Source organism: Leptosomus discolor, chromosome 9 (assembly GCF_034619465.1).
Source record: "Leptosomus discolor isolate bLepDis1 chromosome 9, bLepDis1.hap2, whole genome shotgun sequence".
Taxonomy (NCBI): Eukaryota; Metazoa; Chordata; class Aves; order Leptosomiformes; family Leptosomidae; genus Leptosomus; species Leptosomus discolor.
Window position 1 is genome coordinate 22647974 of NC_141399.1, and position 27513 is coordinate 22675486.

At 38.5% G+C, this 27513-nt stretch overlaps 1 protein-coding gene across 4 annotated transcripts in view; it reads right to left on the reverse strand.

The window, feature by feature from the left end:
• RAF1 (Raf-1 proto-oncogene, serine/threonine kinase) overlaps positions 1-27513 on the reverse strand; it is a 45622-nt gene that overhangs the window by 10059 nt on the left and 8050 nt on the right. For 2 of the 4 annotated variants that reach the window (XR_015183781.1, XM_009961999.2), the window contains exons 1-11: positions 25230-25262; positions 16378-16593; positions 15374-15486; positions 13466-13568; positions 11776-11933; positions 10720-10818; positions 9116-9269; positions 5660-5687; positions 5440-5567; positions 4250-4367; positions 224-308 (exon numbers count right to left, since the gene is read on the reverse strand). Coding sequence is in view for 3 of the 4 variants with exons in the window: in XM_009961999.2 (XP_009960301.1) it covers positions 224-308; positions 4250-4367; positions 5440-5567; positions 5660-5687; positions 9116-9269; positions 10720-10818; positions 11776-11933; positions 13466-13568; positions 15374-15486; positions 16378-16584 (1193 nt within the window). In the remaining variant the exon portion in view is untranslated. Of the gene's footprint in view, positions 1-223; positions 309-4249; positions 4368-5439; positions 5568-5659; positions 5688-7520; positions 7581-9115; positions 9270-10719; positions 10819-11775; positions 11934-13465; positions 13569-15373; positions 15487-16377; positions 16594-25229; positions 25286-27513 lie in introns of those variants that run through there. The other 2 variants (XM_086470418.1, XM_086470417.1) reach the window with 2 other exon arrangements.

The window sequence follows — 27513 nt, forward strand, 5'->3', positions numbered from 1 at the left end:
GTGAAGAACCACTGAAATACTCTGAATTATGACTGCTGTCTCTCAGCTCACAACAATATTCAGAAGTATCACTATACACTCTCTTTTTTATTCTTCTTCTCTGGAGATCTGTGTTTTATGTCTACCAAACAAACAATATTGGGCAAGACGGCTTACAAGAGGGGTAGCAGTCAAATACAGTGCCTTGAAATAACGGATTTTAGCAGTGAAACTACCAACTTACCTTAATACAGCCACTTCATTTCTGAAAGCCTGGAACTGCTCTGGGGTTGGATCTACAACCTTTAGTATCTTCACTGCTACGTCACCTGAAAATACATTTACCATAGAAGTTACTAAAAATGCAGGTTTTTTTTTTCTTTCCCCCAAAATAACATTAATATACAGTATACTTAAACCCCCTAACTTGTGCACAGTACACCTTCTCTAATTTGTACATAGGTCAAGATTTTCCTGCAGATACATAAACTTCCACAGTATCAAGCAATTCATTTACCTGAATTTCAGTCTAATTGAAAAAGCCATCAATTGTTCACATGCTTCCCTTCTATTTTTTAACAGCTATGGCTGGCTAGAACTAGATGTATGCTTTTTGCAGGATATGAAGCTATATAAAGTCTCAAGTAGTTGTCAAAAAGTAAGGTATTCTAGGTGCACTCTAGGGTAGGTACATTATCAGTACATTATTTCAACCACAGTCACATCAGTGTCTCTCTGCTTCCAAACAGTATCCAAAGTTTCATCACTGTTCCTCTTCTATCCAGCTTTAGCATGCACATATCTACACCTTTCTATTTTTACATAATTAAGTTTAGAATACAAAGTTTATATAGATAGATATAAAAAACCCTGTATGTATATATACACAGACATCATTTTTTAATATGAAGTTTATTTTAAAAACAAACTTTCTTGATTTGAATACTGCTAAACTTCAGGAACAGCAGGGATAACTCTTCTATCCAGGAATAGCAGAAAAATCATGAATGATATAACTGATTTTATATTTCAACAACAAATTTGGGGACTACAGAAAGCAGAGTATCTTACTCTTATTTAAGCTGATACATCAAGTAATTTTACTTAAAAGTTTCACCTGAATTGCTTTCAGTGTCACTGCTTGCTTTAAATTTCAGTGTCTGTTAAAGGGTAACACAGAGAGGAACATGTGATGATCCAGTGCTCTCTGTTTAGAGACTGCTTCTAGAGAATGAATTTGTAAAAACCTTTACACAGCATACATCCAGAAAACAGCAGAACTGAACTGATTCAAAAAATGTACAATAGTGGAACAAAGCCAACTGTTCTAGCAAAAGTAAAAGCACTAACAGCGAGACCCACCAATTCCTCAGTGAAAGAAGTATGCTTCACATTTCTTTTAACTATGCATGGACAGCACTTTAGAATTCAAGAAGGGGATCAACTTGCCTTGACACTGTCACAGGAAGATGACAGCAGCTTAGGAAAGCTGAAACATCAATCCAAGTCCACAAGCAGTAAAAAGATCTGAGGTGTGCTACATAGCACAGGCTTATTACCCTGTGGTTTAAAGGCTGCTGCCACTCAGCATTACAGAATCACCACCTACATTAACAAAATCCCTAGAGTGACAGATTTCCCTGCTACCACAATCACTAATTTTCTTTTTAATATGGTCTCTTTTCAGACACATACGTGAAAAATACGTTAGCATGTCTCTCAGCTGAGTACGTTAGGAATATTAACCCCTCAATTAAAAAAAAAAAACAAACATTGCCAACAAAGTCTGAGAGGTATATGCAGTCTGGCGCTTGAGAGTTTCAGAGAGCCCTGAGTGAACTGCAGTATCTTCTGCTGAAGATACCAGTTGCTTCATTTGCTGTGTAACTTAAAGTCACAAAGATGCACAAATACTGAACACATTATTATACATTTAAAGCTTCTTGCTTTAACTTCAGTAAATGCAATATACTTCCTATTTCATCCTCCAGCATCTTCATAGCGAGAACCATCTCATATTTGCCATATGTATATTTTATAACTCACAGATATCTGCTTACAGACCAGAACAGGAAACTATAATTGGTAGAAAGACTACATTTTTGTATCACTACCAAAATCACAGACTTTGAAGTAGCCAGTTCCTACTGCAGCCCCTGTTGACATACAACACAAGATAACATACAACAGATGGTCCACCAAGACTTCAAGTCTGTTGCTATGAGCTATGCCCAGGCAAGGATGCAGCATCCACTGATTACAGGCCAAACGTTTTCAGATTATTTTTCAATACATTCTTTACTATGATCCTTGCTCCACAGATGAGGAGATGTTTTTAACCCAACGCTGTTCTTACTGAATTAGGTGCCACACTTTTTTTCAGGCTTGATGACATTTCTCAAGCAGTTTTCACTACAGCAACAAATACACAATAGCACTTGTTTTGTTTAGCAGCAATCTGAAGACAAGTCAGCTTCCACCACCCCCCAACCACCAAAACCCTAGAACTGATTACCAGGGTCAAAGGGAAATGTGAGTGTTTATGATAGGTAGTCTTCCAACCCATTTAAACTGCCTTGGTTCTCTTCCCGCCTTTTAAATTTAGAAGCATGCTACAGGACACTACAGGATCCAAAGGGGTCTGTAACAGAAGTGGTGCAAATATGAAAATTAGTAATTAACCATCAGAACAACCTGGAAATATATGGAAGTGCAAGATACCTGTTCAACGAGACACGCACTCCTCAGAACAAGACTGGCCTTGACACTTCATTTTTAGTTTGGAAGACTAAGTCAGGGAAGCCTACTGGAAACCTAACATGGTTTGTACATGGCTGTACACCATCTTCCGTAGGTGCTCTCCAAAGGTTCACTACACACAGCCCTTCGTAGCTGGGCACGTCAGGAAACCCAACACCTCTAACAATCTAGAATTTCTACTTAGGCTTGCAACAATCTGCTCACTTCAATTAATTTCATTCAGCTTTACCACGACATTTTTATTGCCACATTTGTACTATTAGAACAGGTTACTTCAAAAGAGTCTGCAGGTTCGCTGCTTTGCACAGTGAAGGCCCAGTTTCTTCAATTTCAAACAGAAAAGACTTGCAAGAAATGTAAGCCTTTGAATCTTTTAAGACCACACTGCAAATGATGGTTACAAAAAAAAAATTCAGTAATTTAACTTTGACTTTCCTGAGAAATCAGGTAAACTATAAACAGTTACCACAAATAAGGTATTGAATTGTATCAATATCAAGTTGGGAGACAGCTATACAGCCATCCTGTGCACACAAGTGAGAGTTCCTTCTACATGTGTAGCTCTATGCACTTCCTGTTTAACACACCAAAGTTCTTGACGCACGAAGAGTTGCAAATGTTTTATTAAAATAATTAACAAGAAATTCCAATTTATTACCTTATTTAATGAAATCCCACTTAAGCCATCTTTCCTCTTGATTTCTGTGTTCCATTTCACTTATATAACGAAAATCAGTTTAAGCATTCATGAATATTACTTTTAGCGTAAGAATAGCCCTTCCATTGATGTTGACAATATCTGGGCTGTACGACATGCAAGTATTTACTCTTTAAAAATAGAGGGAGAAAGAAAAATTTCCAGATTTTTTTTGTCAGCTTATTGTATGACAACAACGCTATTTAAATTAGGGCCTGGAGAGGTTTGTGTGTTTCTTTTTAAAACACAAGCCCTGAATTTGGAAGCTAATTCTGTAGTTCTGCAGTGTGCCTCTTTTCAAAGTATTCCAGCTAACTCGATATCATAAACTCTCACATCAACCATTTTTTTTCCTTGGAAGAACTCCACAGTAAAAGCAATTTATGTTGATTTCCTGACCCTGCCACCTTGAATATAAGTATGCTAATTAAACCACAGAGTTATTAAAAAAAAAAGGTAAATATAATTTAACATCAGGCTGTGCAATTTTCCAGCTAATTCTGCTAATTCAATCCTGCTAATGGAAACCAAAACCTTTTCACAAAACAAGCCGTTGTACAACATGGAAATAAAGAAAGCAACGTTGGCTCCAACATAGTGGACATGTAGGTGGCAGCTGTGAGATTCAGATTTTGATGTCTGTTCTTTGCCTTAATTTCCCCCCCACTAACATTAGGAAATCAATACTTCTCACATAGTACCTTTGATGGTAGATCAGCACACAGCACCATTAGAACAATTTTACCTTTTTCTGGATTGCTCTCCTACCACATCAACATTTTGAGAAGACTGTAACAGTTAGCAAGAACTTACCGTGCCATTTGCCTTTGTAAACTGTTCCGAAAGAACCTGACCCTATCCTGGTAGAAAGCATGACTTCACTTGCTTCTATTTCCCAGTAATAACTGGAATCTCTCTGTCCACGAGGCCTCTGCAACAAAAATTGACATGGCTTGTACTCAAAGTATTTAATCAAATATATTATATATACACAACAAGAATGAAATAACTTCATAAAAGTTTAAGATGCACTGAAACCTTGAGGGTTTTGTCTGCAGTTTGGGCTTCTGTTTTTCTCCTCAATTTGTGATGGGTAGTGGGGCTTTTTAACAAGAAGAAAAAAAGACAAAACATTTTCTTGGATGGCTTGAACTGCTTAAGAAGCTATCATTAAGTTCTGCACTAGAAACTTCAACCCTGATCTTAGCTCTTAAGAGGAACAAATATTTTATAATCAACTATTTAAAGACATTCAAAACACTTACAAAACTTAGTGACTTTTTCAAAATTACACTACCAAAACTCAGGAACTTGTTTACATATTTAAAAGGAATAAACGAAAAAGATGAGAGCAGAATTCTCAAATGTCTAAGTGATTAACAACTGTGAGTCCCATTAAGCAACTGTACTTTGATTTTTAAATCTTGTAAGCCTTCAAAAAATTTGAGATATTATTCATTATTATTTCTAACTTTTCTTTCTTCCTCCACGCCCCTAAATTTAAATCAAGCCTTTGAGGGAAAACTTGCATTTTATGAAAGCTATTTTCCCCTGAGACATTTTGACCAACTGCACTATGAAAATGATGGTATTACCAATACCCACTTTCTGTGGAAGCTATGGCTGAACACAGTTCAGAGATAATAAGGCTAACTTTAAACATACTAAAAAAGAAAAAAAAGAAAAGTAAAATGCAGCCCTTAAAGATCTAGAAAGATAATCCTTGGACCTGTACCGAAAAATAATTTCACAATACTGACTGAAATTTATTTTCAATCCAGAACACTTTGTTCTAGGTATTTATAACACAAGGCAATAGTGCTGTCTTTCCCAAGTCAGTTACAATTATATCACTACTATATACACACAGTGCGGAGCAATCCAAGATTACTGTCAGCTTTTATTGCCTTTTAAGTACAGAAATTTATCCCAACACACTACTACTCCCAGCCTAGTTTAACATATTAAAAAACAAAATAAAAATCAAATACTACCATACTTACAATTTTGTTTTTTTCCTGTGTATTAGATCCAGGGGCTCGCTCTCTTTGGGCTGGGACTGGGGTTTTGGGCTGAGACCAGCCAGTTGGGCTCACATTATTAGGACTTCCAGACAGAGCAGAGGGTGAGGCTTAAATATAAAAATAGAAGAAAAACAATTTATGAACAAGAAAATAAAACACTTTATAATATTATAAACTATGTTATTTTTTGAAATCATACCTGATTCACTATGGCTTCGAATTGCATCCTAAAACAGAGAAGATTGATAATAAAGTTAACAAATATATGACAGCACACAAAGGAACAAGCAGGAATAGTGTTGAAATCATTCTTGACAGTTCTGGTCAAGTGTGATATGGTATTGATCAACAACCTCCAAAAGATGACAGCTTGGTTATTTTCTAGTTACAAGAATCCTATATGCTAAAAAACATGCAACTTGTGAATTCTTACAAAACATTAAAAATATTCACAGCATATTAAAAGGTATTGCTACCAAAAAAAGACAGGAAAGAGGAAAAAAAGACATGGAACAAGAAGAAACACCAGAAATATTGTCTGCATTCCCACCCCTGGATTTCTCTGCATGCTTGTATTTCAGACCTGAACACAGCTCCTGTGATGGTCCTCTGTCTCTAAGGGACAAGTGCTCAAAAAGGTTTTGGGTTCCAAGCAGGAAAACTTTCTTTAAAAGCCCCTGAAATACTCCAAGTCAATGTACATTTTGAAATATCTCTACCACACTACTTCAACCCAAAAAAGGCTATGTCTAGTGCCCTAATACAAAACCATCTATTTTTCAAAACATTTTCCCGCAGACTGAAGTCTGATATTTGAAAAGCATGTTCTTACACAGTTCACTAGTTGGTACAGCGCAACAGCTCTCACTTCATGCCACAGGCACTTTACAACACAACTCTACAGCCATGCACATGATCAACTAAGCTCTTACACACATGACTTCACAGCTTTTCTCACCTGCTAGGTATTATCCCAAAGTACATACAGGAAAGGTAAAATATCCAGGTACTGTGTAAGTAACAAAGCAAGAACATGCACTACAGAAATGTTAAATACTGACAAAGTTAATAGAAGTAAATTCAAACTTTCTATCTAATTAGTAGAACAATGAATGTAAGATTTCATAGGAGGACAGAACAAGCCTGCATTCCACCATACAGTTTTCAAATTAACTCAGGCTATCCTTAGTGAAGATTCAATTACAAAATACATAATTTTAGCTAGTTAGCTGCACTCCCCCAGGCTTGATTCTACAGACAGTATTCTTACAGAGTACTTCTGCTCTACACCTGACTGGATTACAATCTGCATAAACTAAGAATGAAGAACTCTTGCAAGTTACTACTTTTGACCATTTTGAGGATAATAAAAATCTTTAAGAACCTGAATTAATAACAAGTGATGGGTTTTGTGTGTCAGCCTGAGAACATAACTGCTTTTAAATAAGCTGGCAAAGGAAAACTAAATAATTTTAAATTGTTCTCATGTATATGTTAATTCTTATTTAAGAAAACAGTATTTTTGCACTTCAGTCCTGATGTGAATTTTTTTTTTGAAGAATCTTAGAGCGAACAAACCAAAAATCAATGTTCTTTAGAGTTGTTTTTACAACAGAAGTACTACCCCATATACAGTGGTGTAGCCTGTCACCTTTGCTTTGATATGAAATAAAAACAGTGCATCACATTCTTAATCTAAGCGGCTTGTACAGTTATATTCAACAAAATAGTTTCCAGAGGAGAAAAGCCAGACAATAGGTATGTTTGAGAAGGTTTTGCTTTAAAAACTGTGTGAACAAACACATCTCTAATCCAAGCCTATTCAAATTCACACCAAATTTCACAGTAGTATAGATTCACCCAGCTCAACTAAAAAGGAAGCTCTTCTATCAATTTGTCTCGTCCAGTTAGTGTCCTCAATATTTAAGTATAAACATGCTATAAAGGTTTTCATCAAATGAACTCCAGATTAAACATTTTATGTGGACACTGCCATGGCTGACAAGTTATAGCAATCCTGTTAATCACAAGAAAACAAAAGGCACCAAGAAAATACCTACTCTTCCCCTCAAACAAAATCGTCTGCACCAGGAACTGGGAGAAGCATTCAGGCTGTTATTCTAGGCCAACATGGTAAGAGATAAAAGAAAAGAACAGAGGAAGTATAAAATTTTTTTTCTTTTTAGTTACATGTTAGGCTAAATGAAAGAAAAAGTAACCTGATTTGTTTGATATACGATAATTAAGCGCAGTACAACTTTTAAGTAAGTATTCCTGTTCAAACGCAGAAGTTCACTAGTGTCCACCCTTTGGAAAACCACCTAAGGTGGTCTTTCTCATGTCATACTAGAAGGTCTCTACCACCTTTTTTTGTGGGGTTTTTTTTTTTTTAAAACTTTCTCTTTTTTTAAAGCCTTTTGGAAAAGCATCTATTGCCTTTAAGACATGACAGCTGTTTATAGTCAGTCCGTATGATATTATGAAGAGCCAGAACAGAAAGCACTTTTGTCTTTACTGCTATGCATAAAGGATAAAGAAAGCAATGTCTCCTTAAAGGCTCATCACACCACAAAGTTCGATAATACATATTCCCTTTCTTGAGTGCTTCATTATTTTTTGTGCCATAAAAGACGGTCAGCCCAGCTTCTGAAGCAGTAGACTCTACACCTAAGAAAACTGAAGAAAAAGGGGAGGTACCTTGCCCCATAAAATCCAGATGACACAACACTTCTAACCAAACAAGCTTTATGGGGCTGCAGTGCACTGTTCTTCAGTTCCAAAAGTTCAGAGGACTTCTCCAACACACTTCAGAGAGTCTGCACATTTCATAGAAGCCTATAATCTACCAGCTGAAGATGCAAGTAACCTCAGCAGTCAAGGGCTTTACCTTGGCCTAAAGAGTTTTTAAACTATCCTAGAGCAAAAAGCCAAACAGTGTGCTCTCTGTAGTCCTGTGGTTCAGCACCCTCTTTCTGCAAGCCTTTCCTGCACACCACTCCCTTATTTTAAGGTTATCACAAAACAAAACAAAAAACAGGCCTGACTTCAAAGAGTGTTTCTCACTACTGCCAGTCTAAGGTAGGGAAAATAAGAGAAAAAGATGCTTGTAAGCAAGTAACAGCAGAAATAAGTCTCAGATACGGATCCTGGGCTTTAATACACAAGCCCAGAATCACTGTTAATTCTGTATAGGTATAACACAAAACACATAGCCAGTAAGTTTTGACTTGAGTATTCCAACTCCAAGAACTACATCCAGACTTAGAGTACCTGTAGTCTGATTTAAAATAAACACCAGTCCCCCACAAATCCATATTTTTAATGTGAGAGAACATTTTAGACATGCTTAATAAGTATTTCTTCAGCAAAACTGAACTTATTTTCTTTTCAGATCTGTGAAACTTGATTGTTAAGCTCCCCTCCATCTTTACAGACACCAAAAATCAACCTGGAACTTCAGCAAAATTGATAAAGACTGCAAGAATGAACTATTAGCTTTCTATACAAATGTGTCACCTATATTCTTTATCGCTCAGCCAACTAAGGCAAACTATAAGCAAATGACAGAAAGCAAAAAGAAACCAACCAGTGACTACTAGATGGCCAGTCACAATTTTAGTTTAATTTTATGCTATTCCCTCCCTACCAATATTACCTCGATTATCCGGCTGTCTACAGGCATTGTAGTGCTAACCATATGGACATTTGGTGTGGATGTAGATCGCTGTCTTTGGGAAAGAGAGCCCTCAGCGGAAGGATTTGATGTGTTGAATGTGAAGGCATGAGGTGTAGAATACCTGTGCTGGGAACTGGGAAGGAAAGAGAGAGAAAGGGAAAGTTGTGGTTATTTTTTCCCCTCTAGCAATTGAAAAATACTCTTCCATGTCACCTGTCCAAAAGCAATAAACACAGAATTCCAAACAGAGAAACATTCGGGACTTGTACATTAACTAAACCATTCAGTCAGCTGAATCATTCCCAGTTTAACTTAGGAAATAAGTTAAAAAACTTGAAGATCTGGTCAGCTCACATACTCATCTAATGTGTTCAACATAAGTCTGTTTCAGCTGTTATAAATTTTGCCACAGTTCACCTCAACCCCCATCAAATCACATTTGATATACCGATAAAATACTGGCTCTGCTGGATTAATTCAGGTCCATGAAATTTAAACAAACTGCTCATTTCAAGCCTGTTAAAACGCATAGCTTGATAGCTACTTTTACCGCTAAGCCCTGAATTTGTAAAGGTTTGCAAGACTGTTCAACAGTTCGTACAGAACAGCCAGCAAGGAAGTCATGAAACCCAACACCAGTTAAAAGGAGGCCAACACTAAAATCCAGTTCAACAAAGAGTTATAAATCACAGCTAAGGTCACTCAAACCTCATTTATCCCAAATCACATGAGTATCTTAACTGAAATCCACCAGCCTTCACAAAAAGCTTAAAACCTATCAAGGTAACGAGTCATTGTTCAACCACACTGGAAAGGGCCAGAGATGGCAAAGACAACGTAAGATCCATTCCTGATGCAGTTCCCACTAAATAAATGAACACAGAGAACCATTGGCAAGTCAGCTACATGCTCTGTGCCTCATTCCTGAATAGGCTAACATTTTCCAAAAGGATGTACAAAAAACAAAAGATGGCCTGCCCTCTTCAGCCTCTGGATGTCAAGGAAAAGAATACAGACACAAATCAGAATCAGAAGACAGGCCCCTTTGAAAGGAAAGCAATTTTTATTCTAGCAGGAACGTTCTTTTTAGGTCTCGGAACTTTCTTTAAGAGGAGCATATTTTCCATTTCCACTGTTCTCTCTTTAAACTCTTACCTGTCATCTTTACACTAGAACATTATTTGTTTATCTATGAGAGTCACACAAAACAAGTCACAAACCCTTACACGTATACGACCTGATCAGATCAAGTAAAATTCACAAAAATACCAAGGGAGCCTTGAATTTTCTTAGCCAGGAAAACAAAGGTCTCCAGAAAACCTTTAATAACCTCCCTTAAAATCTTAAGAATAAAAATTAAAAATACAAAATCCCAAATCAATGTTTTGCTTGAATCTAAGAACAAGAAAGGACACTACACATTATCTGTGATCAAGTGGTGTTGCCTTCTCGCACATTTATCCCAACCTTCTATATGATTGTTCTACTTTTGAGGAGTTGGGGGTGTTTTGTGGTGGGTTTTTTGTTTTGTTTTTAAACAACTGTATTTCCCAAAACAGAAACGACAGGAAATACTAGCTTACCTAACAGGTATCCGGGAGACAGACTCCCGCATCCGTCTCATTGTCAAGGGGGGTAGTGCAGGGACACCACTGTCACTGATATTTGAATTTGGGAACAATCTGAAATATCAACAAAAACAATTACAATTTCAACTGCTACACTACCTCCTGTACAATGTTCTTTAAAGCTGAAAATTTAAAGAGCTGCTTCTTGCCAGCATAATTATCTTCATGAACACATTCCTATCTTTACCTGGTATTTTTCCTCTGTGTTTGGTATGACTAAAACTATGTCTTCAGACTCCCAAAGAAAATTTCCATGTGTTGTTTCTAAAGCGAAGATACAAATCTTTTTTACATCAGACTTCAGATTTTCCTGAACGGGTATTAGTCACCAAATTTTTAAAGTTCTATTAAACCCAGGGAGCACCAAGTGGAACAAGTCATCCTACACTCTAACAACTAGTCAGTACTCATGAGAAAATGCTAACTATGACCAAGTTTAGTTATAAAAAATACGATCACTAAGACACACACATAAAATCAATTATATGTTTTAACACTTTTGCATAAAAGGATATCCAACAATTATTTTCAACTTTTCCTAATCAATGTTAAGAAATACCATCCTCCATCAGTTTTCTCACCATTCCACACATTTCCAACAGGGTGACAAAAGCTGTGGCAGTTCTGAACACTCATGCTTCCAACAGCCAAAAAACAACTGAATCATGACCTTTTTCCCTTCTAACAGAAGTGTTATGGCAGAGGAATTTCTACAACTCTGTTGAAACAGAGGGCATTATAGCAACTGCCTGGTCATGCAAGAGCTTTGTTTGCTTGTCCCAGAGTATTAAAATCTGTAACAAGAACAAAATGCATTTAATGCAAACGGCCTTCTTCACCTGGGATCAGACAATCATTGCTGGCTGTTTTATGAAATCAGTACACAAGTTCTGTACATTGATTAAAGGCACTACACTTCCTAACAATCCAAACTTATAACAGATGAAAAAAACCCCAATGCTTGTCTGTCACAGAGAATTACTGTTGCTATGAAAAAGGAATAGTCCTTACAAGAGTTGCCTGATATTGCTCCAGTCAACACACATGGTTGGAACTTTAGTGCTGCAGTGTTCGTGGAATTTATAACCACATGTCTGACACCGAAACCCATTTAGCAGGAACTTCTGGCAGATGTCACAGAAAGCAAGCTTTAGAAATGTCTTCCGAGCCTAGAAAAGACATTAAATGATTAGTCCAAGCTACTAGCTTCTCTTCATTAGCTGACATGAAGATCTCCAGAGGCTGACATAAATAAACATCACATTAAAATGTTATCAGTGCCCTTAAAGTGCTACTGAACTTAAAACCACACTTGAGTGTTCTTGCCTATATTTCCAGTTTGGCTGGAAACTGGGAAAGCTTACAAACATTGAAGGCTTCGTTTACCTGATAATTTAAAAAAAGAAAAAAAAAAAAAAAAGAAGTGTTCTTATCAAATCCAAAAGTACTATTTTGTGGTCAGTAAGGTGACCAAGTTGGGTGGGCCAACTACTGGGTTTTTTGCTTGGTTTTAGTATCACCAAGGAGGTGAAGGAGGATCAGATTGTGAGAACCACCTCATTTTTTTTATTAGTCAAAATGCTTGTTTTGTGTTTATGACTAATCAATACCCCCTCTTACAGAAGAAATAAATTCTTTAGTAAAAAGAATCATTTAAGGAAATTCTGCTTTTTTTAAATGGCATCTAACATACTTTTTTTAAAAGTTTCTGCAGTATGAAAAAGATTACAATGAACCAAAGGGTTATCTCCTTTGGAGCATACTGTGGAAGAAGGCTCGAAGTTTGAGCTTCTTCCAGATTTGGAGAAAAATAATACTTTTCTAGTGACCAACTGCAGATAATTTTATTTGTAGTTTTCTAAAAACATGACGCATAAGGCAAAGTTATTTTCAATTTTTGTAAATCAGTCCTAGCCTTTCTACTCTATGTAAATTACAACCCTTTAGTGTTGCCACTTGGCACAATATGTTTCTGGGACAAAATAACAAAAAGGCTAGAATATAGGAATAGAGTCCTTCCCGGGGGAACAAAATTATGCAAGGTAAAAGTGTTACAGCTAGGCATTATCTCTTTGTAAAAGAAAAAAAAAAGCTCCATATTTGCTCTATACTGAGAAAATAATCCATTTTGAGAAAGAACTACAAATCTGAAGTCTTTCACCCTGCCAAAAAACTCTCTGACAAATTACAAGGCAGCCTTGGCTCACAATACAACGCCACAACCTTGCAGAATTAACAGCACCCCTGTACATCCAGTACAATTACCAACAGTCCAGTAAAGGTACCACAGTTATCCAGCCTTTTTTTGACTGATGAGCCAGAGACTGAAAATGCAAGTTATCTCCCAGTTCTGGACTTTAAAGACATATCATCTTATCATGACAGTTACAGAAATATATGTTTATATAAAATACAAATGGCAATCATCAGACCCTTGAGAAATATGCATAATGAGAGCTTTTAAAGTCTGACACCTAGGAATTACTAAACGTAACTAGAATTCTGGCTTTTCATTGCAAACTGATATTTAGCCAATCTAATTTGTGGAGAGTAGGGGTGAAGGAAGCAAATCATCACTTTTGAAATGTTCCCCACAGTGTTTAGAAAGCCAAAAGGTACCTAATGCCTAAAACATTCTCTGACTGAATATGTGATTCAACTGATACAAATTACATCAAAACACAGAAGAGGAAAAGCTTACAAAATTGTGTGTAGTGAGTGGAACATGATCAAGAAAGTCCACTTGCAGTTCCTCTCCAATCAAGGAGGCAGCATCTGTAGTCCAATCCAAACGCACTTTTTTTCTGAAAGAGAAAACAGGAACAACAACATTACTTAAGAGATACAAAGTCTGGCCTAATCAGTGATCTATGTTTTGTGAGTTTTCTTGAGCAAACTGAAAACAAATACAAAAAATGCACAGCTAACCTCTTATAGTGAGCTATATTGCAGTGTCTTTCACTTAAAAATTTAGAAGCAACTTTGAAAACATAGCAATTCCTCTTTTTTTCTGTTTATTTTTTAATGTGCAAGTCACTTACACATAAATTATTTGAAATAAGACACCTAGAAGCTGCAATGGAGTCCCAGAAACACCCTTATAAACAAAATTAAGAAATTATGAATGGCAGACTTAGTGACATGAAAGCCGTATTATGTGCTTCAGCAGTGAAGTTACCGGTGACCCCAGAATGGGGTTAGTTATAGAGAGATGTAAACCCACAAATGACTGCCTCATGATTGAGGCTTAAAAGAGCATTAAGCCCAAGCCTTATGAGGTGTGAAGTTAAATGTATTAACTCCATGAGATACCTTCACTCCCTCAGCTTGTAAAAGAATCATTTGGTATTTAGTATCATCCCCGGTCCTACAAAAAATAAGGAGTATCTGAAGTAAGATTTAAATCCAGACACTGAAAAGTTGTAGAGGAATATACAGCCTTAAAACTGAGCACACAGAGGAAATGTTCATTTCAGCTGGCTAAGAATCACTAGCACTGAAGTTTACCGACTACAAAACGCAGAGGAGAAATGTGTCTCAAATATGAATGCTTATCACATCATTTCATCTAGAGTATGACAAAAGTCTCTGCAAGATGGTACAAGCGCTTGAGCGTACCCTCAATTTTGAGCATTTTTAATATTTAGCTTTAAAACAAAACTAAAATTTTTAATACCCAGTGTCCTAGGTTACAGTGTAAAATGTGCCAAAAGGAAAAAAAAGAGTATTCTATTACCATCTTCAGGAGCTGTTGAGACCAGGTGGGGCGGTACTCCCTGCCTCCCCCCCTCTGGACTATCTTCTGTTAATGGGCACAACAATGACTTATCCGCATGACCCATAGATAACCGGCTCCTGGACTATTTCCTGTTAATGGCCCATCAAGGAACTGCCTCACGACTCCCCATCCCATTGTGAGATGCTCCGCCCGGGGGCGGGGGAAGGAGCCAAGCAGTCCATGCTAAATAAAAGCTGAGATCTCGAACACCCTAGCAGCCTTCTTCCACTAGATTCCCAGAGGAGTTTTCCCCCCCACTGGAGTTCCAGAGGACAAGAGCTACCTACTACCACTGGACCTTCGGAGGAAGACCAGACCCTTTTACAAGATCGCTCCTTCAACAGCACTACATCCATCGCTTCAGGAGGACTGCAGCCACCATCTTATCGGACTGCTACTGCCACCCTAACAGGGTGTCAGGTTGTATTTCTGACTCTGTCAGTATAAACCAGTGGGTTGGTTTTTTTTCCCTGCCTTGTGTTATATATATATATATAAGTAAAGAACTGTTATTCCTATTCCCCATATCTTTGCCCGAAGGCCAGTTAACTTCAAAATTATAATAATTTGGAGGGAAGGGGGTTGCATTTTCCATTTCAAGGGAGGCTCCTGCCTTCCTCCGCAGACACCTGTCTTTCAAACCAAGACACACAAGAAACTGGAGGAGTTGCCCTAGAGGAGTGTAAGAAAGCAACATGGAAGTGTTCACAACTAAATTGTGTTTTTAGAAGAAACTCCCAAGAGAGGAGGAAAGCATTATTGTTGCTATACTAAACCCAAGATTTTTACATTCTCTAGTTGCAAGTTTCACATATAACATTCCAGACTTACCCTTTTGGTTCAGTAAGAAGTCGAAAAACCGCACAGCATTCTGGCTGCAGACCTCTTACTTTAAGTGCCTTCATAAGACAGTCATGTAAGGTCATCCCATTTCGCACATTTACCTGTGATCAAAGGAAAAAAAAAAAAAAAATTTAGTCAGTGACTGCAGAATTTCTTTAAGCTTTTTTTGGGAGGTGAAGTAATTTTTTTCTCCTTTTCTTTAGAAGTTCCAGTAAAACTGCACAGCTGTTCATGTGTGAAGTTAATAAAGAGAAACAAAAATTACTTTTCTGATGTAACAACAGACTGCTGTGCCTTCCGATTTAACTCAACACACATTAAGCCAAGCCGACAGACAGGCACATTTTCTGTCACATACATAACTACTGCGTACTTATGCAAAGGAAGTTTTGAAAAGTCGTAAAAAGGCTTCAATTTCTTACAATTACTAAGTTTCTGTGAAACAGGATTTTGTACAGCACTCATACAAGTAGGTAGCCTAGAAAAGTAATGGAAATGCAGGCAAAATGGAGCTATGTCAGTATAGAAAAAGGCTTTATATTTGAGGGAACTTTGAGTAAGACTATTATTAGTACACTCAGATCCAAGAAATCTAACAGAAGTGTTCCCTCAAGAGGTTTCACTTCGGCTTTAACTATCATACTTCACTGTGGGCATCCAATTGAAAAGAATGGTGACAGCAGTGACTACACGCTTTACTTCATACAGGCATCTCTGTTTAGGTCAGCCAGATACTGCCTTTTAACATTAAATATGTAAGCAAAGTACTTTGCTCACTGGAAAAACACAACATTGAGGTAGAGGAAGACAGGTTCTCAAAATACAGATACACTGCTTTCAAAATAGGTCCTCTAGAATTAACAAACTAATGACAACACACCTAATCACAGTAAGACCTTTTGTGAAGCTCAGCACTTCTCTTGCCAGATACACGTCACAGCGTTAGCAATGGGAACAGTATAACATTTCACATACAGGTAATGCTGACTTACCACCGTGCGCTGCTTGTTGGGCAAGAAAACACGAATAGTATTACTAGTTTTGGAAGTATCTGATATTTTGCCATCATCAGATGCTCGGCGTTGATAACCAAACTGCTGGACGATAGTAGGTGAAATACAGTTTGGGCCATCAAAGACAGAATCCTTGAGTCCAAAACCATTACTGATAGTCTTCCAAGCTCCCTGAATATGCTCCATTGATGCGGTCTAAGAAACAAAAATTGAGAGAGTTGGGGGAAAACTACAACATCCTTCACTATAAAGGGGTAATTTCTCTTCCTGAGACAACAGACCTCACAGCCTCTTTTGAAAGCATCTGAAAACTGCACTGCCTTCTCTCTTGTGACATGATCAACCCACACATACATGGTACAGCTCACCCACATCTGCAAAATCAGCCTCAGTCTTGCCAGCATTTGCCTTCCTGCATATAAACAGATCATCAGTAATAAATGTGTAATTCCTTTCACTGCACCTCTGGTGTCCCAGGAGCAGTTTACCATCATATTAATTTAGGTAACTGATGCCTGCAGGGCCTTCAGAGAGGTGGCTAGATGCCAGCTGCAGGCCAAAAGAACAGTCCAGTAAGCGAGGCGTGGCATGCCAGCATTAACAGACTGCACTGTTAAGAAAAAAGGCCCAACAGTAATTACAATAAAAAGCATTCATTGAAGAAATTCTATTTTTGTCAGTGATTTGAAGGCTTTGGTTTGGAGTTGGTTTGGGGTTTTTTGGAGTCGGGGATGTGTGTGTGTGATGGCTGTTTGTTTGTTTTTTAAAAAGGGTAGCAAGTTTATGCTGTTAGTATACAATGAAATACATAACATTTTAATAGTACCACAATTTACACAGTATGAAACAGAAAAAAAAAAATTTAAGCCCCCCCACACACTATGCTCCATTACATTTCAGCACAAACCTCTCCCAGCACAGGGACAGGAACAACCCCCTGCACACTTTCAAATCAGCACACAGTATTATTTTTGCACACTCGGGGACAAATATAAAGGTATCAGTGTATTTTTTTCCCCAGATATTACAACTTCAATGTAGCATGAACTCCAAATTATATTCCAAACGCATCTTATTCAAAACTAAGCAAAAACAAAGTCTGAAACAGTTTTGAACAGTGAAGCGTACTCCTTGCTAAATTTCCAAGTAGCCAGATTCATTACCAAACTTTCAAATAGGAAAAAAAAAGAACAGTGAAAATAAGCACAGTAGTTTATTTCCTCCAGAGCACTTCATCCTTCTATACACATCTGAGAAACTGACATTCGGAACTACAGGGTGCAAGCACACATCTTTTGCCATTGTAGTGGATTCTTTCCAAATCCATCTTCAGTGGTTGTGCATACCTCTACGAAAGATAAAGAAAGTCATACTAAAGCCGCAAAGTCAAAAAGCAAATCAGTCAGGAAATCCCAAAATAAAGGTCCTCCAAGCAATCCTAATTCTGTCCCCTTATGGTACAGGAGAGTCTTACACCTAAAGACCTACATTGTTCCCTGAAATCACCAACAACTTAATTCAGTATATAATATCAAATACTCCTTTACTGAACACTTAGCATCTATTAGAGCCTCACCTCATGTGTACTCCTGTACCTCCTTTGTGGCAAATTATTTGAACCCTCCAATTCATTTCCCCAGGCCCTTTCGTGTAGCCCCATGCCAAAAAATAAAAAGGAGCTCCTCCTATCCCAAACACCCACATGCTTATGTGAGAGAAAGGATGACAATGTTTGTTACAGTTGAAGAGCTATAGTAACGGAATGCACTGGAAGAAAAGATCTCCACTAGTGTTTAGTGTCCATTTTGGGATACCCAGAAGGATAAACTTCGAATTTCAGCGTGTTTTCACTCACAGCACAAATTCAAAAAGCTTAGCGAGATTTCCAAGTACTTAATGTTGCTACAGACCTAGATCCAGAGCCGACTGGTAGCTAGAAAGAAAACATGCAACAACAAATTTAAAGAAAGAAGGTTGGTTTATTTGAAGCACACAAACCCTGCAGCAGCAGAATTCCAGACCTCTCACACTCTCTGCTGCAAAGTGATCTTTTGGTCACTCACATTTCTTTCACTGACAATGTATACAATGACAAAATACATACCCTCTCCCTCCCTCCTGCCAATCGCTGCCGTTCCTGCATCAATGCCATCAGTTGTGCAGGTACAGTTGTTCAAAGGTTCAATATATTTAAACGCCAGCAAGACTTAAAACTCAATACCCAATGGAAATCTAATACGATTTAGATACTTGGAATTCTTATTTTGTTTTAAATCTATGGCACATAAACGACAACAGTCTTACATTTGATGTGAAAAGGGAGCAAGGAATGGGAAGACACAGAGGCATTCTGAAAAAAAGGAGGGAAGAATACAACCAAGTTCAGCATGCACAAGCAACTATAACAGTCTCTCCACTCATCGGCACTGCCCTACTGGCAGGAATCAGGTGAAAGAGAAGGTAGGTACAGTTGCAACAAGTGTGATGCAGACAAATGGCTAAAAGAGTAACTAGTCAGGCAGTAACAATAACAACAGAGTGGAGATAAATCGCTGGGTAAGAGGGGTAAGATGAAACTCAGACAGCCTGTTCTCTTTCCTCCACTTAACTCACCCACTGTGGAGCCCCACTTACTTCACTCTTCCAGGCAATACATGAGACAAAACAAGAAGAGGAGCTCCGCTGGATTTCTCCACTGAGTAAGTTGAGAAAAGGAATAGCAGGGCAACCATCAAGACCTCTTTGTTGTCCCTGCTGACCTAAGTTGACAATACCCTAACATTACAGCCTTTATATTTAATGTTTTGACATGTTGCCAACATCTCCTGAAAAATTCAAGAGAAAACAGGAAATGACAAAAAATTCAAACTTGCACCTTGACATAAGTGGCATGGCCCTGCTCTAACGGTGCTCTCTCACCCAAACAGAAAAGGCCTACCACATACTGTAGAACTGCCTACTAGAGAAGATCACAGGAACACATTTTGAGGTTGTTATTTTTGCATTTTTCTGACTGTGTGTACAGCAACTGCTATCAGCCTTCTGTATGACATAAACATCAGCTGTACCTTCGATTGTGCATTTGTATCCTTGTCTTTCCTAGGATCTTTGCCTCAGATAAGTGCTGGACTGTGTATGTTTGGCACAACCCTCTCTTCCAGCAATGCCCTGCTCTCTCTCGCCACCATGCTTCATCAGTGCATTTCTGCCATCTTTTTGGCTGCAGCTGATGATTGTGGCCCCAGTAGCTTGGGTTCACTCACAGGATATTGAGAGTTCTTTTGCTAGAAAATTAAAGGGCCTCCTCATCTCAGCAGGTAAATTTAAAACATGCCACCCTCAGCTCTCCTTCCTGCCTACACCGAAGGCTATAGGTTCTACTCACACACTTCCACGAAGGAGCCACCACAGAAGGGAAAAGATGAGAACTCAGCTCAGATCTGGCCTGGAGTGGACAAATACCTGCAAGTGGCCTGAGGGTGGAGGGGCAGGGGAGGAGAAAGGGAAGTTTAAAAGACATTTACAGTCTCCTGGGAAGAAACAGGGAATCTGTGATGAAAAGTTGCTAGACCTGCTCTTGGCATCCATGGTATAAGGGCACACAGCTGGAAAGGTGGAGCTTGTTGAAGAAACAGCAGTCACCAATTGTCCTGCTGCTGACTTGTGCAACTATTCAGAGACAACCCACATGGGGGATGGAGGCTCAGGTCCTCAGAAATACCTCTTCACTCAGGCCAAGGAGTCTCTAGTCAAGAACAATTATGATACCACACAGGACATGTTCACTTCTCAGACCTAGTCACTGTTCTCATTCCAAATTATTATCATGGGAGAATAGAGACAGTCATAAAAGCTGCTTCTTAAAAAGTAATTTACAAATTAATTACACCTTTCCCCTGCCCTCTAGTGTAAAGAAAGCTAGCTTAAAAACTTCCATAAATATACAAAAAACCATCCAGTTTGAACTCAAACAGCTTATTGCATACATAGATATGAGGTAAGAGAATTTGCATGGCAACTACCTGATCAGCTTTGAACTGACAAAAAAATCCACATATATATAATGTCACAACATAACACCACACGCACAGGATTGCTAGTTAGTACACTGAACACAGAACCAAGCACAAGGGCAGCAGACGCTGGACATGCTGGTTCACAGGAGGCAGGTTGGTGTGCCCACCTTCCGGCCTCCCTGAGAGGTGGGACATGTGCACAGCACTGCTCACTTTCCCATGTCCTGTCACCTGTGTCCTAGCACCAATTCATTTATCCATTTTGGGTCTTTTGCTCCAAGCAGTAATTGATGAAAGCCATCTTTACTGAAACTAAATTAATTTTCTCCAACTCTCCCAAGACCCACAGAAATTCACGCCAGTGCAAAATGTCTGGTATGTTCTAAAGAGAAACTAAATTTAAAATAAAGGAGGAAAGATTTTACAATGCTGTCTTCATAAATACTTAACTCTTAGTTTGCCTATTCTAGGAAAACTAGCTTTTCTTCCTTTAAATTAGTTACAATCATCTTTCTGAAACATAATCGTTACCAGATACTTGATTTGTTTACAACATGCTCAAACAACCCATTGCCAGCTGAGTGTTTTCATCCATCTTTCTAAAATTTTTCTTCCTGCAACTGTTCACTTTCATGAAAATGACTTCAGACGGCCAGCTACAACTGAAAAACTGCAAGAGCAGCATTTAAAGAATATTTTAAGATATTAAAGTATATCAGTCCCCTTGTAGATCCAGTACTGGTAGGAAACTGATACTGATTCATTTCCTATTAAACATTCAATCTGAGCAGGAAAAAAAAAAAATATCACACTATTCCTCCACCTCCCACAGGTATGCTACACACCATGACCAAGATTGCACTTTTCATTAGTACTTTCGCATAGATTACAGATTGTGATAACTGGTCATTTGAACAAGCACTAAACCCAAATGCACAAAAGAGCTTTGCAACATGCACACCTCACAGTAACAAATTCCTTGAGATCACTCGCTCATACCCACTTCACTTCCACCATTCACTTCCAAAAGATACGTCAAGTTACTACAGCTTCTTCCACAATCAGCAAAAAGTGTTCAATCTGAACTGTTAAAAATTTCAGCCTGCCTCCCTAAGGAATACTGAAACTGGTAATGAAGAAGCCTGAACGTTCACAGGACCCCACAAGCTAAACTCCTCTCAGTATAGAGTTTAGGTGCCTTGCCCTTCCCTTTATTTCTGAAACAAACACCAAAAACTTTTAAAGAAAATGTAAATAGTTCCCCCTCCCACCACACAGACACGGTGCCATCTTTATCCACACGAACAATTAACAGTCAGACTCACATTTAATAAAACAAACGCACAAAGGCAAAACACTACCGAACAAAACCCAGAACCCATTTCAAAATGGAATACTTTGTTAGAAAATATAAGCCTTAAAAGTTGCTTAGAAGAAAAGTTTTCATCTCTGACCTAAAAAGATCAATAATACATTTAAACTGTGGTCTTTTCTCAGTTCCCTTCCCATACAGTGATTTTCGGTTTAGAATTGCATGCGTGACCATGAAAAAAAGAAAAAAAAAAAGAGGGGAAAAAACCCCAAAACACACCGAACAAGTACCTATTGTGATATACAGCAGAATTTTTTAAAGTAGCTTTTCGTAGCAGTAGAAGATAAATATGGAGCCATTCCAACATTAATAAAGCTGTGATCCATGTAAACACAAATGCAGGACAAGAGTTAGGATCGGTCTAACAACCCAAGATCTCTCATACATCTACAAGGTTGGCGTTTTTCCTCCAAACATCCTTCATTTGAAGAGAGTGACAACTGACAAAAAAAGTAACAGGAGGAAATGTTATTGTTCGGGGCGGGAGAACGGGAACAAAACAAAACAAACACACACAACAGAAAAAATCTACCAACAAACCAAAACCGCAACCAATACTGAAAGGTTACACATACAATTTCTGCCTCAGTTGTTCTGATCTTGGAAGTATCTTCTCTCATCTTTTTCTCTATTTCTCTGAACCATTAGTTTCTTAGTCACCACTTCAGCCATTATGCTGCTAATGTAACTTTAAAGTATTTAAGGAAAAAAATAGCACTGGTTTTCCAACAATTAGGTTCTACGGTAAGGAGGGCACAAGCAATACAACTCTCAGCTTGACACTCTTTCTGATTAATCCTTTGCAAGATTAACACCTTTTTGTATTTAAGAGTAACTTTCAGAGTAAAACCTTGGTTAGTAAGTGTAAACCAAGTCACACTACTTGGCTGTACTCTGGGCTCTGGCTAGTAGGTGTTTGTCACCAAAACTACCGGCACCCTTGGCCACTCTATGCCTGCTCCCCTCTGGTGATTAGAATGATTCCAGGCTACTTTGCTAACCCATTTTTAGGAAGATCTGTTTGGTTTGTCTTTTCCACACAGATCATTCCCTTGTCAGTTACCAGTTTCTTTCCACGTGAAACTCCTATCAAGTTCAAATGTGGAGCTCTCAAGCTTCCCTACAAAACCTGAATTCCTGCCTTAGTGAAATAGGAGCACTGAACACTCTGCTTGTGCCTGAATGAGTGCAACAGGATATAGAACCCAAATCCTTCCCTTTCCCAAAGCAAAAAAGCAATCTCAGTTAAAAAGAAAAATTAACCCAATCAGAACTGTTCCAAATTTTAGTTAAATACTGGTGCTGAGTTTACACAGATTCACAAAAAAGTTCATAAAATTGCTATTAAAACAGCTGCGAACAGAAAAGGCAAGCAAGGAAAATACACAAATTTTGCACACACATTTCGTACAAGTTTTGCTAACAAAGCACCAGGACTCTATGTCATTGAGTAAAACCTCCACCTTTTTTTTAGCATAACAATTTATAATTTTTATCTTATCAAAATTGATAAATATTGAGAGGTGTTCACTCAGTGTTTTAAATGTGTTCTCTTAACATTATGAAGACTATTAAAGCTGAAGTGATATTTAAGACATTGTCATTTTTTAATTTGGTAAATTCAGTCCGTTACTAGAAATAAAAAGCATATCGAACACTGCTTTCTTGTACCTGATTGTATCGGAATCACATTACGTGACACTCTTGACACACTTAGACTTCTTGTTTCTTCACCATAATGTTAAATTCTTCACAGCAGAATCCTCCAAAGAGAGATTTAGAAGACAGATCTTTAAAGTGGACCTCACACTGCAGAAGCGGGGCAATGAGTTCACATGTGTATTGACATGACACAGACGAGACACTGACAAGCATTTTTTTTCCCCAAGTCTTTCAATCAACTGTAGGTACACTCTTGACACATGCCTACTGGCATTCTGAACTTGCTCATGCTTGAATTGTTTGAAAGCCCCAAACTGTGTTTACAGTTGCCTGGAACTCACCCACTTTACAGCAAGGATGAAAAGGCTACTCAAATGTCAGCAATCCACCAAATGCCCTTCCCACATGAGTTCTTAAGGATTAAACAAAAGTGACTGAGAATCTCGGCACAGAGAATTGCTGGCTCTCTCCTCCCTCAGCTGCACGTACTAAACGAAGTCATATTGAGGACACCACCACGGAGGACACACTTTAACCCAACTTCTGTTCTGCTGAGCCGGAAAACAGCCTGAGGTTGGTTATTCATGGAGCTGCTAGGTACGCAGGCTAACTGTGCAGCGCGGACAGACCACAGCCACTGGCAAAATACCCCTGTAAAATCCCAGACAATGCTAGATGATCTGTGCAGTTGGACAGAATAGAAAGCAGTGATCCAGCTAAATCAAGAGTTAGGTGTTCTCTGCATTCACTCAGGGCACCTTCAAATGAATAAATCGAGTTTATTAACCGTAGGCTCTGTGCCAGAAGCAGCAGTGCCACCAGGAGGTCACCACTGCAATTCCAGGAGCCTGGCCATGGAAGCGGAGCACAGATCAGGGTGCAGGTGGCAGGGAATAGGGGCAATAGCACCAAGAAAGATGTGGAAGGGGCCTTGAGATGTTATTCTGTGAGCAGATAGAACAAATGATTCTCCCTTATATTTTATTAAGTGCACCTGGAAATAGTTGAACACGTGTTTCTGCAATGTGAACTAAATCTAGCATGACAGTACTGGAGTATTTTAGTTACAAACTGCCTACATAGTAACTTTATTTTATTGTTTCCTATGCACCAGTATTTGCAAAGAAGCCGGGATAAAATGGCAAATAAAAACTGACTGTAATTAAAAATTACTGATTGTATACAAGCAAAATTACTTGGACTATGTCAAACGTTTTCTGTCCTGAGTGCCTCAAAAAAGCAATTATGCTTCATTTTAACTCTATTTTACATTACCTTTCTAAGTACATCTGTGAAATTACAGTTCTGGTTTGGGTGGGTTTTTATTTATTTAACAACAACAAAAAAAATACCACCAGTTGTAAAATAATGTCACAGACATTACTTACATTAGGTCTGGATTATTCACAACAGACCTGTACCTGTGTGGAAAGGCAAATGTTATTTGGAGAAGACAGGTAAACATCAAGATCTAAAGTTCCAAACTGAGGATGGGCTTTCCCCCTGAAAAGTAAATATCCATGGAGACTGACTACAGTAAGAGCTTAAGTTAAACATACGCTGCTGATAAAGCAAACACTGAAACAACTGTAGGTATCATACCAATTTTGTGGAATTTTTTGAACAACGAAATGCACATTTCCGTAGCAGTGCAGGAACAGAAACACAGCACTGGGTTGCGGTAAGTCTCCCTTCCCCCAGGAAAGGCCCAGGGACCTCATAAGAAAGACTGGGGCAGGGTAAGAAGGAAGGGAAAGATAACCAGAGAAAGGCAGCTATACCTTTAGTTTTCCTTTAAGTGGATGAAGTCCTATGACAGAAGGATGAAGTACATCATCTGTGGAAGATAACACAAAACAGAAGATATTTACTATTTTAATAAACAAACTTATACACATGCACAACACACCAATCTAATAACAAAAACATTACTTTGGGAGTTACATCAGTAGTAGAGTTAACTTATCATCCTTCCACTGTTAAGGAGTTTTCAAGACCTTCCAGCCTTTCATTACTTTTCACAACACTTCAGTGTAACGAAGCACACTGTGTTAAGACCAGACCGTGTGACAACCAAATCCTGCCCCCAGCTCAACATAATCTCATTCTTACTCAAAAACATCATAAAAATCGTCTACAGCTAAAAATTCACTTAAGTAAAAATTAAGTACAAGTTGAATACTTTCTTCTCAGGCATCAGTTCCTCACTTAGACACAGAAACACCTTGCTGACTCACAAATGTTATGACAAATCTTCGATCCAAAACAAAACAAACAAAAGTAGTAAGAAGCTAAGCTTCTGAAGGCTCTCTGTATCTTGCATATAAGCATCAACTGTAAGAGGAAGAATTCCTAGGGAACCTGAGGAAGTCTTAACTAAAAGACTGGAAGCTCAGATTAGTTAAAGAAAGAAGTGTTAAGTCAAATACACAAAGATACTCACTAGATAGTAACTGGTAAAATGCTTTCTTACTCAAAGTTCCCACCCTAATTAGCAATTCCTAAAGCAACCCTACACAGAGATGATTAGAGAAGCAAAGGTGCAACAGTCACAGCCACCGAGGCTGGAAGGGACCTCTAGAGATCACTTAGGCCACCCTCCTTGCTCCAGCAGGGCCAGCTGCGGCAGGCTACTGGGACCACAAATTTGGAGTGTCCCCACAAATACGCACCCCACAGCCCCTCTGTGCAACTTGTTCCTGTGTTTGACCACCCTCACAGCAAAAAAAGTGTTTTCTCATGTTCAGCTGGAGATTCATGAGTTTTAATTTGTGCTCGTTGTCCCCCAAAAGATAAGCAGGGAGGCTGGGGAGAAGGGAGGAAGGAATTCTGTCTGTCGCACACCAGAGGAAAAGCTGAGATCTTTAGCTCTAAAAGAAGACAACCAGTCAGCAATAATGACATATTTAGGAAATAATCCACACTGCATTAAAGGGGAGGAGGTGTTGTTTGTTTGTTCATTTTTTAACAGACTAGATCACTGAGGAATAAGGTGTGGAAAGTGATGTGACCAGAAAGCACATGGGGGCCAGAAGCAGAGAAAAACAGGGAAGGTTAAAAACACCATAAGAATAAGAGAGAGAGAGAGAAAGATATCCTCACAGGAACTAATACAGGCATGAGGGGGTGAGGGGGAAGTGTTGGGTGGTTGTTTTTTAAAAGTAGCTAGGTTGTCAACTAGCAAACTGATAAAAACAAGGATATAGTTACGATCCTCACATTTAGTTACGAGATCAAGAGATTTATAAAGACCGGCTCCTGAGGAAAACAAAGAGCTAAAAACTGAGCTGAAAAGAGTCTGGGACAAACTTTGAGAAAATTGATTCAGTCAGTATGATGGGTAATGTTAGATGAAAAAGAGGAGAGAAAAGTGATGGGGAGGGGTAGAGGTTTTACAGACTGAAAACCCAAAGCATTTTTATTGCAAAATCACCCAGAAGAAAAAAAGAATCTCATCTACAAACCATGAAGAGAAGGCATAGCATAAAACACGTGTGATGGGCTAAAGAAGCAGCAGGCACAATATTTCAGCCTGCAACCAAAGTAATAGCTGTAAGGGAGTAAAAATCAAGTATTTTCTTAACAGGTAAGAGACACATGAAAAACAAAAATCAGTAAGAACATTTGGTAACAAAACTGGCAACAAGGAGGGTTTAAGAAGCAAAAGAGTTGACAAAAATACCAGCTGTTACTGCAGATGTGAGACTCAGTTAAACCTCAGAAGTGGAATTGTTCACCTAAGACAATGGCAAAGCCAAGGGAGAAGAAAACGGCCCGGCACTGGAGGAAGTGTGCTTACTTGCAGGATTTCCACCTGAGATACTCCAGAGCACAGGAGCAGGGAAAGCAAGTGCTCTGTAAGGGGAACGCCGAACTCGTGCCAGCTGATCACCATCACTCTTCAGTGTCCAAGCATTGCTTTTGAAAAATTAAAAATTCTGCTACAAATATACACCTAAATGCACAAATACCCAGAATGAGAGTTTGAAATGGAGTTGTAAAACAATAGGTTTGTGTCTCAGTGCTGTCAAGCCACTTTTGAACTAGATCCTGATGGTTCTAGAA